The 15601-nt window shown below is 47.1% G+C and overlaps 1 protein-coding gene across 1 annotated transcript in view; it reads left to right on the top strand.

The window, feature by feature from the left end:
- Positions 1 to 11073, top strand: part of Grp170 (hypoxia up-regulated Grp170 co-chaperone protein) — a 31395-nt gene extending 20322 nt beyond the window's left edge. Inside the window, exons 14-21 of the mRNA XM_077706927.1 lie at positions 1836 to 1958; positions 3053 to 3145; positions 3637 to 3794; positions 4047 to 4257; positions 5895 to 6107; positions 6713 to 6896; positions 7832 to 7918; positions 9688 to 11073. Of these exons, the coding sequence (XP_077563053.1) occupies positions 1836 to 1958; positions 3053 to 3145; positions 3637 to 3794; positions 4047 to 4257; positions 5895 to 6107; positions 6713 to 6896; positions 7832 to 7918; positions 9688 to 9767 (1149 nt within the window). The 3' untranslated portion in view covers positions 9768 to 11073. The remainder of the gene's footprint in view (positions 1 to 1835; positions 1959 to 3052; positions 3146 to 3636; positions 3795 to 4046; positions 4258 to 5894; positions 6108 to 6712; positions 6897 to 7831; positions 7919 to 9687) is intronic.
- Positions 11074 to 15601: the final 4528 nt, after the last annotated feature.

Below are 15601 nucleotides of genomic sequence, written 5' to 3' on the forward strand. Positions count from 1 at the left end.
GTTTGTAGAGCATACCAAATCTTTCATGAATGATTGCTATCAACTGTAACAAAAGTAAGCCAAGTACAAATCAGGTAAAGAACAGAGCAAGTGCAGACAGCGGTCTCTGAGCGGTATTGTGGCGCCACCTATGAAGGCGGACAGTAAACAAGACGCCAAAAGGCACCTTTGCTGTTCACAGCAGCCTTAGTCAACATACTAACTTCTGTCTCGGGTGCCTTCCCTTTCTGACGTTGCGAAACACGCGATTTAGCAAAAGAATTAAAATTTTGTCATAAAATGTTTAATTTCTCAGTGAATAAAGCATCTTTTGCTGCATGACAAGCACTGGGGCACTATAAAACACCAAGTGTTTCGAATAAAACAAACTTGCATTTTGTCTTCAGGGCCCCTTTTGGCTTCCTGCACACTTGCACCTCAGTTGGATCAGCTGATTGCAATCTTGAACACAGAATGATGGAGTCCAAAGAGGCTAAAGCCTGCAGACGAGTGCGAATGCGTGCAGGTGATGCATGAAAGGTACGCAGATCAAGAGGAAGAGGGAAGGGTGCAATGACTGCTTCGCTCACCATCTTTTCTGGCTCGCTCTCACGCCTTTACCCTTTCTCCGTGCACAGGTCAGTTACATTTTTGAGAGATCCCTAGCTCCTGGAGGCAAGAAAAAGGTTCCTAAGAAAGAACCCCCGCCCACTGCCAAGCCGGTAAATCGCTCGTGTGTGTGAGACTTGGCACTTCTTGAGCGCAGAACAACTCTCTGCAATTAGCGTTTCTTGTAGAGAGTCAAGAAAGGTCTGTTGACTTGGGTCCGGCCCGTCATTGGCCACTTGTCCGGTGTACGCAAGAAACATTTGTGCACATTGAAGGGAGATTAATACGGAGCCCTCTAGTACAACATACCACCATACACCAAGTGCAGCTTCAGTGTAGCTTCAGTGCAGATTTGAAATTTGTTCTTAGCTTAGCTTTTAGCGCGCCTGTTGTTGGAGATTCTTTAAAAAGAGTGAAAAGAGTATTGTGACCAGGCCAGGGAGCATGCTGTTTTGGCCTGCCAATCGGTGAAAAAGTATTTTTAGTGCAACCAGCCTGTGCACTTCTAATGATGCTTATGTATATTGTTCCCCAAAGAAAAAGTGTGCTTGAAAAGAAATTAGAGGTATTCTTTTTTTAATATTGCTTGTTGTAGTAAAGTGTGAAAAGTTAAACATTCGTGTGGCAAAGCTGTAAGTTGCCCCTAGCCATTGTTACAGTTACTCTCGTCATACCTGTCGCTTGCTCCAGTTTCAGACTGTGCAATTCTGAACTGATTTATTATAGCGAGCCTTGCTTGGAATGTACCCTTATGCTGCGCTTCCTCTTAACAACCTAAATTCAGCTTAAATCGTGTGCGATTTCCTTGCTGTCCTGATAAAAATTGATTTGGAACAGCCAGGCTACTTGGAAAGACTGAACATGGATCCTTCAGTGACAGGGCGACGTTTTGGACGACGCTGTGCAGAGCAGCATCGCAAATGTTTATCTGGAGCTTTCCTTCATTCTCTACTACCTTAAATATTTGAATTTGTGCATTTGAAGTTGGAATCCGTATGTCACGCGTTTTCCCCCTAGTACAATTGTAACAGGGTAGGAATGATGCTGGCGAGACATTTTTTTGAAACAAACATGAAACAGCCGATAGCCAATATGGTAATGCTTGAGTTAACATCAGTCCAGATTTTTCTGTAACCTAACCACATTTGCCTGGGCTGCTGCTGTATTGCTCAGGTAGCCAAAGACCTTCCGTGAGGATTCCTCTTGCAGGTTGCCTGCTTACTCAAACTGTGTTGTCTCGGTGACAGGCTGAGGCTGCCTTTGAGAAGACTGTGGAAGAGGAGGTCCCTGCAGCGGAGGAGTCGACGCTGTCGCGACTCGGCAGCACCCTGGGCAAGTTCTTCTCCGGCGGCAGTGACGAGGCTGCTAAGGTGAGTGCATCGCAACAGCTTAGTTGAGAGAGAAAAGAAAAGGTTAAATAAGTTCAGCAGTCAGAGTGTTGATACAAGCATACAAGTGTGCGTTTGCCTCTGGAGCTGCAAATGCCACGCTGACATTGTGTGCGTAGCACTCACCTTGACCTATTGCTGCTACGCTATTCCTCCTATTATTCTCCTTTTTTATTATTTTGTTTTGAAAGCGAAAGCATTAATTCTGAACGAAAAAAGCGGCGTCCGATATCTGTAACAGAAAAACGGCTCCTTCGAAGGTGTTCCATTGAACAAGGAATTCCATGGCGCAAGCTTTAGGAAAAGCTAGCATCTGTCATTGGCATTGGCATCCCTGGTATAAAAATGGCCCCTTCACGAAGCACCATACAACGTGACCGGCAGCAGCAGAAGTGGTTTTCCCAAGGGAGGGGAGGAACATGCAGCAAAATTCAACATTGTCGTTAACTCTCCCATTACATGGCGGCCTGAGCGAGCAGGTACACAACGTGCATGTTACGTATCAAAGCTATTCGAAAACATTGAGGCAGATTGCAAAGCAAAGCGTCTCCAGTGACGAGATTGCAAAGCCCTTTGATAACGCGAAGTGAAACAATGTCTCAGGCATTCAGCTGGACATTCCTGATCTCGCATTCACAACAAATAAAAAGTGTTTAAGTAAGCGTCCTCGAATTTCTCTTCCTCCTCTCTTCCTAACTCTAACTGTTGCCATTAGCATGGCGTTGTGGTAACGAAAAAGGACTGGTGTACAGCTGCTAGTATCCAGTGTCGGTTCATTAGGACACAGTTCACATCTCCATTTTAATCCATGATCTGCATCATATGGCAAAAAGAGGAACGAAGAGGGGCCTTCCACATGCTTGAATACAAGGAAGTGTATTTAATCGCACGTGGGTGGCAACAAATGCAGATCGCTTAAAAGGAAGCTTTTTTTTGCTTATGTGTTCCTATCTTGTTTCTCACCCGTGACGTCACATGACAAATTTGGCGCAATTTCAGAGCTCGTGCAGTGCTGTTTCGTGTGTTTGTGTGCAAGTTGCGGGCTTGTGAAAAAAAACTTGATCATTTGCGTGCAGGAGGAAGGTAGCCAAGATGCCAAGTCCGACAACGCTAGCGAAGCGGCGCCAGAGAATGTTACGGCCAGCCAAGCCACTGAAAATAAGACTCAGGTGAGGCGTGCTGCTTCCCAAGCAACTCCACTTTGCACATAGAGTTGGTCTTTCTCCCACACTAAGATGTGCCTGTAGCAGTCCACTTTTCCATGCAAACTGTTCATTTTGCTGCTGCTGTTTCATTTATTATTTTTTTGTTCCTGTCGTTAAGCGCTTGATTTCGATAAGAATAAGCAGGGTCAATTCTGCTTGCTCAAGCAATTTTTTTACGGTACCGCCAAAATGTGGTGCCCTGAGAAATGCACCCTCAATGCGAGCTTATCGCATCGTGTTATTGAAGGTGGGTTGTACGACTTTTAAAGTGCTGCGAGACACCGTACACACATCATTCGAAACTGGTTGTCGTTGCACAAAGCCTGAGCGTAGATGCTTATGGTACTTCACATTCCCACGTGCCAAGTTTTCTTGAGACAGCTTTCAAAACAGGCCAGACTTCTTTTTCCCTCCTTGCTCAAAGGATTATCACTGCTTGCGTTCTGCTTGCGCAGGCTGAGGAGAGGAGTGCTGATGCTGCCAGCAAGGCCACCGCAAACGAGACCACCAAGACGACAAAGGTCGTCACTCTCAAGGAGCCAGTCTCCGTGCAGCTGATCATTGTAGACAGGAAGGCACTCAGCTCGGAACAACTGGCGGACTCCATCAAGAAGTGAGTGTGTGCGCAGATTGAGCTGCGACGACCATATGAGCTGTTGCCTCTTTGCAAGCAGACAGCCAGATTCGTGAGAAATTCTCTCCTGTTAAAGAGCTTGTGCACTGGAGAAGTGCATGCCATGAGCTTGCCAGTGCTGTGTTTTGAAGTAGAAGGGGGTCGCTTGAGAATTCCCTGTTTGCCTCCTAGGTACAGCTTCAATTCGGTGTGCCTAACGTGACTCGTGGTACTTGTCCTTGCGTGTTTCAGGCTGTCGGACCTGGACAACAAGGACAAGGCGAAGCTGGCCAGGGACCATGCACGCAACGCCCTGGAGTCATTCCTGCTTGAGACCAAGGACAAGATGTACACGGAGGAGTACGAGAAGGCCTCCACGGAGGACGAGCGCCAGAAGGTGCTGGCCAAGCTCACTGAGGACTCCGACTGGCTCGAGTACGAGTCGGACAGCGCCGAGACCAAGGTAAGGACGACGCCTCCTCCTCTGTGTCTAGCAGCAGTGTGCCCCCCTGGTTGCAGACCTGTCAACAAAAGGCTACTAGGTCATCGCAGTGATTACAATTACCCCCCCCCCCCCTCCCCCTCCCTTCCCTCTTTTTCTTTTTTTGCAACGTTGGGAGCATGTGTGTACAGTGGTTGGGACAAAGTAACCATGACTCTGTCTTCAACTCGTTATATCTAGGCTAGGTACCTTGAACTGAGAAGCTGCTGGGCTAGCATTTGCTTATTATGAATGCAGACATGATTTTGTTGGTGTGCTATAAAAAGGGAAGGCCTGTTCTAATCTCGATTGACATGATGTAGCTATTGGTTGTGCGAAACAAGCAAGGCAAAGAGCTGGCGGTGGATTTAAACAGTAGACTAACATCGCACAGGCATCGTGTTGCGGTATTCTAGAGCCACTGAATAAACCAGTCTGTGTTTTTGACGGGCTGAATCGTTGCTTTAGTTGTGACTATAGACTTGCTCCTGGGAACCGAGACTTTCGAGGTAAAAAAATTTGAACTTCAACATGTGTGTTTGTGAATGCACATACACATTCACGCGCGCACATCATGGCACTGCTGCTGCTATTTCAATTTCTAGAACACCCTTTTTTTTTTTGCTGCTTTTACACCACACCACTACTTTTGTACACTGAGAGAAATTAGTTTTAAGCATGAACGTGAGGGGCTTGCTGGAACAATTCGGGTGCTATCTTAGCAGCTCACTAGAGGTGGTTGGCATCTCCTGCTAAGGTGGTTGGCATCTCCTGCTAGCTAAAACACGCCAACTACCGGTGTCATGCCCTGAGCAGAAGCCGTGAGCTTGTTAAAGTTGTGGCTTATGCCATGGCGTGTGTTAAAACTATGGCTTGTGCAGAAGCCGTGAGCTTGTGCCGTGAGCTTGTGCCAGGAACACCCGACAGTAAAAGGGTTAAAATTAGTCTCTATTGCACTGAATTGGCGTTTGGAAATAATCGTAGTTCAGTGCCTCCCGCCGATTTTGTCACGACTGTGACTGTATCCTGTGCATTTCACCTGCATTGTGAGTGGGCTGTCTTTGTAGAACAAGTGTTGGGTAGTGTGAATTTTTAAATTAAAGCTGTTATAGCTCAAGTCTTCACATACTAAAGAGATGTGAATGTATTTTGTTTGTTGCCATACTTAAAAAAAAATGGCTTACTTGGTTTGTCTGCACATTAACTCCCTAGTTTCTCAGCTCGTCTAGTCATAGCCAATCAGTGGTGAGCAGTGCATCAATTTCATTTTGTTGCATTTTGAAACAGATTTTATTTTCTAAGCTTTTTGCGGGCAGGCTAGGAATGAGTAACTACAGCTTTATGGGTTGATATGAAAAATAGATGGTAAAGTACAGCCCTTTCTCTTTCTTTTTTTTTAGGCCAAGTCTTTCTCTTGGGTATTAGTCATAGTTAAAACTGCAAGGAGTTGCATAGCCCATTGGGAAGCAAGCGTCCAAAAACCCACGAACGTTGTAAGCCGTGCTGTAGAATGCATGATGACGGGGCAATATTGTTTGTGGCACAGCCAAAGTGTGACTTGGGACGCAGTGCTTCCTGGAACAAAGCTGAACCCCTTTTCCGCTGTCCCTGCCCCACAGGCCTTCAAGGATCGCCTGTCTGGGCTGACCAGGCTCGTGAAGGACCTGTTTGACCGGGTGCAAGAGCACCGGGAGCGGCCGGGCGCCCTTGCTGCCCTCAACAACATGGTCAATGCCAGCGAGGTGTACCTCACGGCCATTGGCACGCTCAAGGATCAGATCTTCACCGAGGTCGAGATCAACACCCTGTCCAGGATCATCAACGAGACCAAGGCAAGGGCTGCTATGTTTTGCCGGTGTGTCGTTGGGCCACCACTTGAGGAGCGTGAAGGGGAGCGGTTAAGGGAGCTGTTTGAACTGAATGTGAGCTCAGAGTTAGAGGCTCTGTGGTGAGCTGTAGTTTCGATCAGTGTTTTAAAAGTTAGGACATTGTTTTGTGCCACCGGTCATGCTATTCGTACTTTCTAGGTTGGCAGCTTTTTTTGGAAACTGCTGTCCTAATCGCTGCTCCTCCTGCAGATAGAGAAACATTTGTGGCAAGGGGTTGCACATCTGCTTTTTTTTTTTTTTTCCCTGTTAATTTTTGTCATTCATTTCTTTTTTCTTTCTCAGTTTATTTTTACTCGGCTCCATTAAACATACTCGCTCACTGGCATTACTTTGTACATACTGCAGTACAAAATGTCACTGAGCATTGCAGCAACATCTTTCGCACCCAAGTTTCGGCTGTGCCTTCAGCTGTGCCATCTTAAAGATCTATAAGTGTGATAGCTACAGGTGCAGCGTGGGCTCTCTCTGCCTGTGTAGTATGTTTCAGTACAGTCGAGGAAGCCTCTGAAACTTGGGCGGCCTTTCTCTCTCTCTCTGGACCCCGACAGGACTGGCAGGCCGAGCAGGTGGCCCTTCAGGAGGCGACGCCACTGCATGAGGCGCCCAAGCTGACCCTGCACATGATCTTCGACAAGATCCAGCTGCTTGACCGGGAGACCAAGTACCTGCTGAACAAGGCCCAGCGGGCTCCACCGCCCAAACCCTCGACCACCAAGAAGCCCGAGACGCCAGGTGAGGGCAGGGGAGGGGGGGAGGGAGGGGGCACTGTTGCTTTGCTAAAAAACATGGCAGATGTTGCTCTATGTCAAGAGGGCACAGTTTCCTTCATCTTTTAATGAAATCAATAGGCTTGTGAGCAAATCAGTGGAAGGGCAGGCGAGGAAATTAGCAAGGATAGCAAAACCTTTTTCCTCTTCTCTAATGGTGGGGAGTTCAAGGACGCCCTCCTTTTACATTACTGTTACTGATCACTAAGGCCAAGGACATCCATGGCACTGTTCATGGATTACTTTTGCTGTTATTGAAAAGTTCGATTTACAAAGGCGGTGCGCCAATGCTTTACCGAGCTGTTAGGGCTTGTAAGAACAGTGAAGTGCTAGCAGTGCGGAGTAATGCTCTTGTGGGTTTTTTTGGTGCCAAATTTGCTGTATTTCAATGTGCCCTGATGAACATGCATTCTCTTTGAGCAATCGTAGGAGTGCGTGGTGGCAAAGCTCGAGCTGTTATGTTGGTGTCTTTTAGAAAATTGCAGGCCTGTGCATTTACACACCAGGCAACATCATGTCATCTTCAATTTCGATTCTTCTTTTGCGATCAAAAGTACACATTTGTGACCAGAAGTAGCAATGACAGGTGCAATAGCACTTAATATACAAATTTTGCTAATGTGTTGGCATTAAAAAGTGTGCAAACATGATTTGCTGCAGGCTCGTTGAATGACATCAGGGATCAGAGATACAAGGCTAAAGCGATGAGGTGTTAAGCTGTCTCGATAGCCACTTATGAAAGCTGTTTCGTCTTCATGGTTTTCATACGTGCAGACCTTGACAAGTCTTTTGGGTATAGTCCGTAGGTACCACTTGTAGTGGGATTTCCTTCGCTCCCACAACGTATGTGATGTGCTACTGTAACTGGCATTATTTCCTTTTCTGCTGTTTTCTTTCTAGACGCAAGCAAGGAGGCAGGTGAAGAAGAAATTGTTCCAGAAACGGTTATTCCTGACGGACCTATACCTGTGGAACAGCCCGCAACTGGTAAGATTTGTTAACCACGCGTTTGTAGCGGTCCATCAGTTCCATACAAAACGCTGTTGCCGACTTTTTTGTTGCTCATAATAGCTAGCGTGTCTTGCTTTGTTATAGTAATATTCGCACCCTATACTGGCTTATAGCTGGTGCAAGTTTACCTGACTTAAATTGTGCCAGAAAACCACGCATTTTTCAAGCATTTCAAACCATTGTGATGTCATTGGAATACTTTGAGAGGTAGCCGCCAAGGGCACCTGAGTAGGGATGGGCGAATATAGATTTTGAGGTTCGAAGCGAATTCGAAGCGAATAGTGATTTGGTCGAATAATTTCGAATCGAATAGTTCGAATAGTGCACATTGCAAATCACAAAGACAAATGAGCAACTTGTGACCTGACTAATGTACACAATTTTTTAGCATTGTGTAAAACTATTACCAGTTGAACATTTATTGCAAAATCTTACACACAGCTTTCTTTTGCTGTATTCACAAGTTTTCATGAAGAAATGCCTGTTGCGCCACATGCTCTAGGTGCAGCAGTTTCCGCCGGCTGCTCATTCACAAGTTTAAGCACCACCTAGAAACTCGCAGAGTTAAGCGCCGCCTAGAAGCTCCGCTAAAAAAAGAAGTATTGTAGCCACTAGTATCCTCGGCCGTAGCCAAGCAAAGCACGGGTCTATTCGATTCAGCCTGCACCTCTTGAACCAGTTCACAGCGGTGCAAAGTGGGTTCCGCCATCGGCGGAACCAGCCCTGCACGTTTTTCGTCTGCTTCTGCACCTCCTCGGCAGGAAGTGCAGGCAAAGCCATGAACTCGTCCTGCACCCGTCGGCACCACCGGTGAATCGAACGGCGCGGTTCAGGTGCCGCGAGCTGCACCACTGAAACGAACGGCGAAGTGCCGCACCGCCTGAACTGGTTCACGTGGTGCAGGTGAAACGAATAGACCCCGCAAGTGGCTGGCCGCCATTTTGAATAGGCTCGCTTAGTGCGGCGTACTGCCGCACTGAGCGAGCCTATTCAAAATGGCGGCATGCCTATTCAAAATGGCGGCCTGTACAAGTCTGCTGGCTTGGTGCCGCTATGTTCAGAGCGGTGTCGTTTCAGTGCCGCCTTTTTTTTTTAACCTAAAGTGTGCTGGCGGCCGAGGGCTTCGTCGAACCTCTAGGCAAGGCAGCAACTCGGCAGTGCCGGCACTGATAACAGAAATGTCCGCGTTGGTGGGTCTTGAGCCAAGCCTGGGGTAACTCTCGGAAAGCTTGACCGAAAGGCTTGGCTTTTCGCTGCCTATTCGGGAGCATCGAATAATTCGAAAATATCGAATACCTGCATTCGGATCGAAGCGAATAACGAATAGAGAGCTATTCGATCGAATATTCGACAATACCGAATATTCGCCCATCCCTACACCTGAGGGCTTCTCTTCTGCCCTGGACACTACAAACTGAAATAATGTTTTGTGCTTGTTGAACTACAAAATGCAGCCCCAAATGCAGGCTGGACAAAACTGCTTCGCTAATCCTGTGCTTTCCTTGCGGGCACACCCTTTACCACAATTATTCCAAAAAAATTGCTGTCAACGAGGCTGTATTTGCTGCGCATGAACATGCATTCCACTTTGCATTACATTTTCCTGACAGATTTTGGCTTTCTAGATCACTGCAATAAGGCAGCACTTCAGAAAAATGTTACCTGTGCTCGTTGTAGCTACTAGTTGCCATGTTTTTGCACACGCACACACTGACGTCCTTTTTTCGAATTTCCTGCCTTTGCAGAAGGCGAAGGTGCCATTCCGCAGGAGCCCGTGGAACCCACGCCCGAGCAGCCCATCGAAGGGGAGCACACTGAGCTCTGAGACGCCAAGGCGCACAGCATTTCCTAATTTATGGACTCGCCACTCACCCGCTGGGGTCACATCAGCAGTCTGGAGACGATTGTCAGACGAGGGAGGGTTGTGGTTTTTTTTCCCCCCTGCCCCTCCCCCAGCCATGAGCTACACTGTTTGTACATATAGGCCAGGGTTACCATTTATTATTTAAAAGAGGGTCTGGGGTAGTGGGTGTCCGGGCTTGTAGAGGAGCGGGGCATCTGCGTTTCTGTGAAACAGCCAAAAGTCTCTGTTTAGCTCTCTAATGCTCCCAATGAGCCGTGTCTGAGGTGTAAAACGATGGGGACCATGTTGAAGGTACTAGGTGTCGTTCGTTGAGGAATTGAGTGGCAATGGCCGCTGCCGACGGATGTTTTTTAGAACCTATTATTTTTCAATGGAGGGCTAGAATGCAGCATTAGATGGATTAGTTGTCAATTCCACTGCCTGTCGTAAGCAAATCAGCAGCAGCAAATCTTTTATTTTGAGCTGCTGCCAACTAATTCAGGGGGCATTGTAAAGAACTGGCTTACGGAATGCCAAAATGTTTTAATTTTCATTACTTGAAAAAAATAAATGTAGCGAAACAAGAGCCGGTGAAATGCTGCTTGATGGTGCACACTTAGAATGTGTTAGGCAGCTTTTGGTTGCAGACTTGTTGCACTTGGGACATCTCTCATTGTAGCCATTGTACAGCGGGGTAGTAGTGAAGCACTGTAGAGAAGTATATACATTGAAAGGTTCAGTTCTATTTTGTACGGAAATTTTTCGAGAAGTCGACGTTTACCCGGCGATTTGCTAGCTTGTCGGTTCCTTGACGCAGCGCAATGCCGTAAAGTCTCTCGCACAAGAAGTGCTCGCACTTCTGAATTTGCGTTTGTTGCTTGTGCTCAAAAGAATTTTACTTTCTTTTTTCTTGTCCGAGTAAAAGCAGCCTGATCAGGCAGCCTCAACATGCAATGAGCGACTCTGCCAGTCAGTTAACACTTCGTGTTTGAATGCACTTTTTTTTTTAATTCACAGGCATAAGTTGGCAGGCAGGTGGAGAGTATACTATTTAAAGTGTGCAGAGACCTTTTTGGAATTCTATTTGTACACTGCCGTGTGCCAGTGCGTGTTCACACTGCACGTGTGTCGAGTGCAAGACGGTGGCAAGGCCCGGAGTGAATGATTGTGAGAGGGGTGAACGCTTATTGCTGTGTATTTTTTCGAAAGTTGGTTCTCTACACCATGTACATAGACAGATGAACTGTCCTGTTTGCAAATAAAAGTTGTGGTCTTGTCGTCGCAGGGACTGGGTGACCTGGTTCACTTTTCTCATTGGTCAGATGAGTTGGGTTGGTATGGGCGTGTGCGTGCATGTGCTCTTGTGTGCGTGCGTGTGCGCGCAGAGGAAGGGTAATTTACTTCAAAGGTGGCTGATAAAGGGATAGTTCATTTAAAGTAATGAAGTACAGCTATTGTAATTGAGTGTTCAAATATATTTAATCTTGACCTAGCATTGCGTGCAATGTTACGTAAATGAAAATAAATTTCAGTAATTGGAATCTTGCAGAACCTCGTTAAACAGAAAGCAGTCGGATCGTGAAAATCGTCCAAATTGAGGGAGTTTAGAGAGCTGGGTACAACTGTTGTCTGCAGGATACAAAATTGTGAAACGATTTGGCAAAACTGCCGTGCTGCAAAATATTTAGCCGTGCCTCTGTTTTTGTGCATTTAAGTGTTTTTTTTTTGTTTTTTTTTTGGTTGCACCTTGCTACATAGCAATACGGTAGAATTTCCAACACTACTACTGATCAGAATGAAAAACTTGATAGTGCAGGTAGTAGAGTGAAAAAAAAAAAATTGCATAAAAGCTCTAGCAGAGTATTCATCACAACTGGCCATGTTTTTGCAGGAGGACTAAGGTGCTGGGGCGGTATTCTCGTAACTGTCCCTTTTGAAAACCTTTTGAGTCCCTTTCATCGTGAAGTACTTCCGGTTAAGCAGTGAGCGTTGGCAGTAGGTTTGTTGCGCTTGCGTAACGTCACTTCCGGTTGTTGCTGTTACCCAATCAGGGCTTGCCAAAAGGGGCACTTTTGAAAGGGACGCAAAAGGGACAAAACTCGAGAATAGCGCCCCTGGCCTCGTACTGTCTTGCTAACTAGCAGTATGAAATCCGAAAATTAGTTGGTTGCTTGTTTAGCTATGTATGTGACTGAAATCAATAAGCGTATTTTGAAATACTGATCATGTTGATGTACTGGTAAGGCAGATATTTATTAGTGGCAGTGCTGGGAGCTATTGTGAATTGCAGCCCATGATGGCATTAAGTATTTGTAAGCTGATGCATCAAGCAAGAAACCGATGCAGATGCTCTACCCAGCTTTTAATGCGAGGCCTTCCATACTTGGCCATACAGGATTCCCCCCCAGCCTTTCATATATTTGATAATGCTGTGAGAGAGAGAAAAACTTTAATGAAGACCAGCAAGGTTAGCTGAGCCATTGCGCTGGCTTGCGACGCTAGATGATGGAAGAAAAAGGGAAAGAAAGCAAAAAAAAAATAAAAATAAAAAGATGTCATTTCATGCGCCCAAAATTTTGACTCGCAAAACTCTGCCGAGTTCTGTGCCCCAAAGAAACTCCAAGAGAGCTTTGATTGCACGTGCAGCCTGACTGAGACCCGACCAAGGCCCCAAAACAGCCCTCAGTTCAAGGGTTCAAGTCCCGCACCAAGTTGCCTGCACAAGGATGATATGTATTAGTTTCTGTCTGTGCACGGTGTACTTTGGGCACACACATATAACATGATGAATGTCTTCTCGTGAGCCACAGGTGGACCAAAAAGGCGAAGATGCCTGCTGGATTTTGTAGAGGTAATGTCCCGTGTAGGCCACATTCAAGTGCAGCCTGTGCAGAATGTGCAGAATGGCTTTCTCGCGCTTGCTGAGCCCAGGTGGCATTCTGAAGGTGCACTTGGGATCAATCGTGTGAACAGGTGCGCATTGCTGCCTTGTCAGTCCAGATATCTGCACTTTCCATGCGGTTGATGAGGCGAGTATTGCTGCATCCTTTCTCATGAATGGGATCGGCAGAGCTTGAGTGCAGAGACTGTGGGCAGATGAGGCGGCTTTGTCAGCTGCGTCGTTGCCGGAAACTCTGCAGTGGGCAGGAAGCCACTGCAGATCTACGCTGTGCAAAAGATTGATTTTCCAGCTCTCGGGTGAGTCTGTAAAAACAGCCCATTGATTGGCTGGCTGCTTTAGAATATACTGAAAGGCAGCACGCCATCCAGCCAGCTCGGTAGCACTGTCGTAGGCTAAGTAGGGCGCAGGTGGTAGTGAGCGATGAAGGAATCGAGATCCCTATCACCGACGATGTAGCCATCAGTGTACACATGAGTGGGGCCTTTGTATTGGTTGTTAATATGCTCCAAGGCAAAGAACTTTAGTGCTGGGGCTGGTATATCCGCCTTCTTCTTAAATACAGGTACCGTGGCGACAATTTTCATTGGAGGAAAAAGCCACGGCGGGTGAGGAGACGAGGCTGAAGGCTGATACTGGGAGGGCAGATCATGCTGTGCTTCAAAGACCCAGGCGGCAGCTAGGGGATGCCCATGTTGCCTTGCCACAACGCGCAGGCGCATCCAAAGTGTTCCATTGCCTGCAAAGCAGTGGGCGGAAGCCGCCTGCTTTCTGTCATGGTTCCCACTGGGGAGGTGGTCCTTGGGACACCAAGACATATCCTCAGTATTCGGGCCTGCAACCCCTCTAGTATTTTAAAATTCCCTTTGGAGAGAGAAGGCAGGGCTGGGAGGCTATAACGAAGTAAGCCTTCGCGGAAGGTGTCGTACATGATGGATGTAGCTGACGCTACATCCATTAGTGCCGTTGGAAAGCATGCCGAAAATGTGCGCGAATGACGTTAACTTCTCTTTTAGGCTTTGGATGTGCGGCGTCCATGTCAGATGGCGGTCGAAGGTAGCACCCAAAAACCTGTGATAGGTGACATAAGGAATCTGTATGCCTGCGGCTGTTAACTGGTAGTTTGAGACGTCCCGCTTTGTGAAGGCGATTGCGGCGCACTTGGCCGGTGATATATCAAGGCCACGTGTCGCGAGAAATTTTTCAATCACGCTGACTGCCTGCTGGAGCCTCGACTGGAGCACACCTGTTGCGGCCCCGAGCACCAGATACAGATATTTCAACGGATTTTGTCAGACATCTTCCAAGGCCAATCATCGAAATATTAAACAGAGTCGGGCTCAATACCCCACCCTGCGCAAGGACACCGCGGGTCACGTTGTGGAAGGATGTCTCACCGTCTGCTACAGACATGTAGATGCTCCTATCAGAGAGGTACCTAATCAGACATTCAGTCATACATTCGTCTCGCGATGCCTACAGACCTCAGTGCTGTCCGAACAGCTTCATCGAGAACACAGTCATATGCTGATTTGATGTCAATGAAGGCTGCAATGGTTATGTGGCGTTGGATCTTTGTGTGCTTCACATGTGTTGCAGGGGCAATGACGTTGACAATACTGCTCCGTCCCTTGCGGAAGCCCGACATCTGCGACGGATATACGCTTTTGTCAGTCAGATCCTGCATCTAAGCGAAGCAATACCATCTTCCCCGATGCAGCTTAGAAGCGCTATAGGCCGATACAAATCAATATTTGAGGGGTATTTGGCAGGTTTCAGAACTGGCACAATGCGAGTGCGCTTCCACCCAGGCTCAAGACGGCCGGTCTGCCAGGAGCGGTTGAATATTGACAAGACCCATCGCTTCGCATTGGCAGGAGCACGTCACACCATTTACTGAGAAGGATGGCCACAGTTCAGAAAGCTTTCCTTGTAGCGAAGCGCACATTACATTCCAAAATAGAACCTTCCTCCTCTGGAACATATATACCAGTGTATGCACGAAACTCGTGGCAAACTTGTGGAGCAATGTAAGTCCTAACAGTCCTAAATGCCCTTTGGATTTAGATGCAGCATATGGGCCAGGAGGTGTATTTTTCGCTGGAGCCAGAAATACACCATATTTGCATATAAAAGGAAACAATACAGACAGGCTGAGGCAGCAGATTGAGGAGACCTGATGAGGACACAGAGGAATGAATAAACTTTTATTGAAAAGAGGACTTTTGTTGTTGCTGAAGGGTGGAGCCAGCCAAGGTTTGCCTTCCATAGCTGAATTTTTGTTCTCTGGTGCTTTGTCTGTATGAAAATTGCTACTGTGATCCCATGTGATGTGTTAGTGTACGAGTGCTGCTGCAGGTTGGGCGTTTCGAGTGATAATTACTATTCATTAGGGAACATGTAGCTTATGTCTGGTATTTGCATGGCCGATTTACACATATTTTGTTCCGAGAAGATTAAAGAAATAGGTGAACATAAAAATTTTGCTGACCCCGAAGGCATCAGACAATGCAAGCTAGAGTTCACTCTAATGCTAGCCAGTGTCTACTTCATGTGAACACAATCCCAAACTTCCTCTTTTCTGATCCCCTCGAATTCCCAACTCTGAGCTGTCTTGGTCACTGTTGCATACCTATTTAAAGCGACCGGGACAGGAAGAGGACGACGATCCTGGCATGAACTGAGGGGATGCGGGGAACGAGGTGGCGCGTGCCATCATCATTAGGCTTTTCCGGAATGATTCTTGCACTGGTACAATAAAGTGGTCCTCTCTCTACGTCGCCCGCTCCCCGGTTTTCAACAGAACCCAGGTTCGAATCCTGGTCACGGCACCAATTCTGGTCACGGCACCAATTCATACACGGCACCACAGCCCTTTTATTTACAGTCTCGAACTCACCGCGGGTGGTCCGCGGGT

Source organism: Haemaphysalis longicornis, unplaced genomic scaffold, assembly GCF_048455015.1.
Source record: "Haemaphysalis longicornis isolate Haplotype H1 unplaced genomic scaffold, Haemaphysalis longicornis Haplotype H1 scaffold_4, whole genome shotgun sequence".
In the NCBI taxonomy this organism is placed as follows: Eukaryota; Metazoa; Arthropoda; class Arachnida; order Ixodida; family Ixodidae; genus Haemaphysalis; species Haemaphysalis longicornis.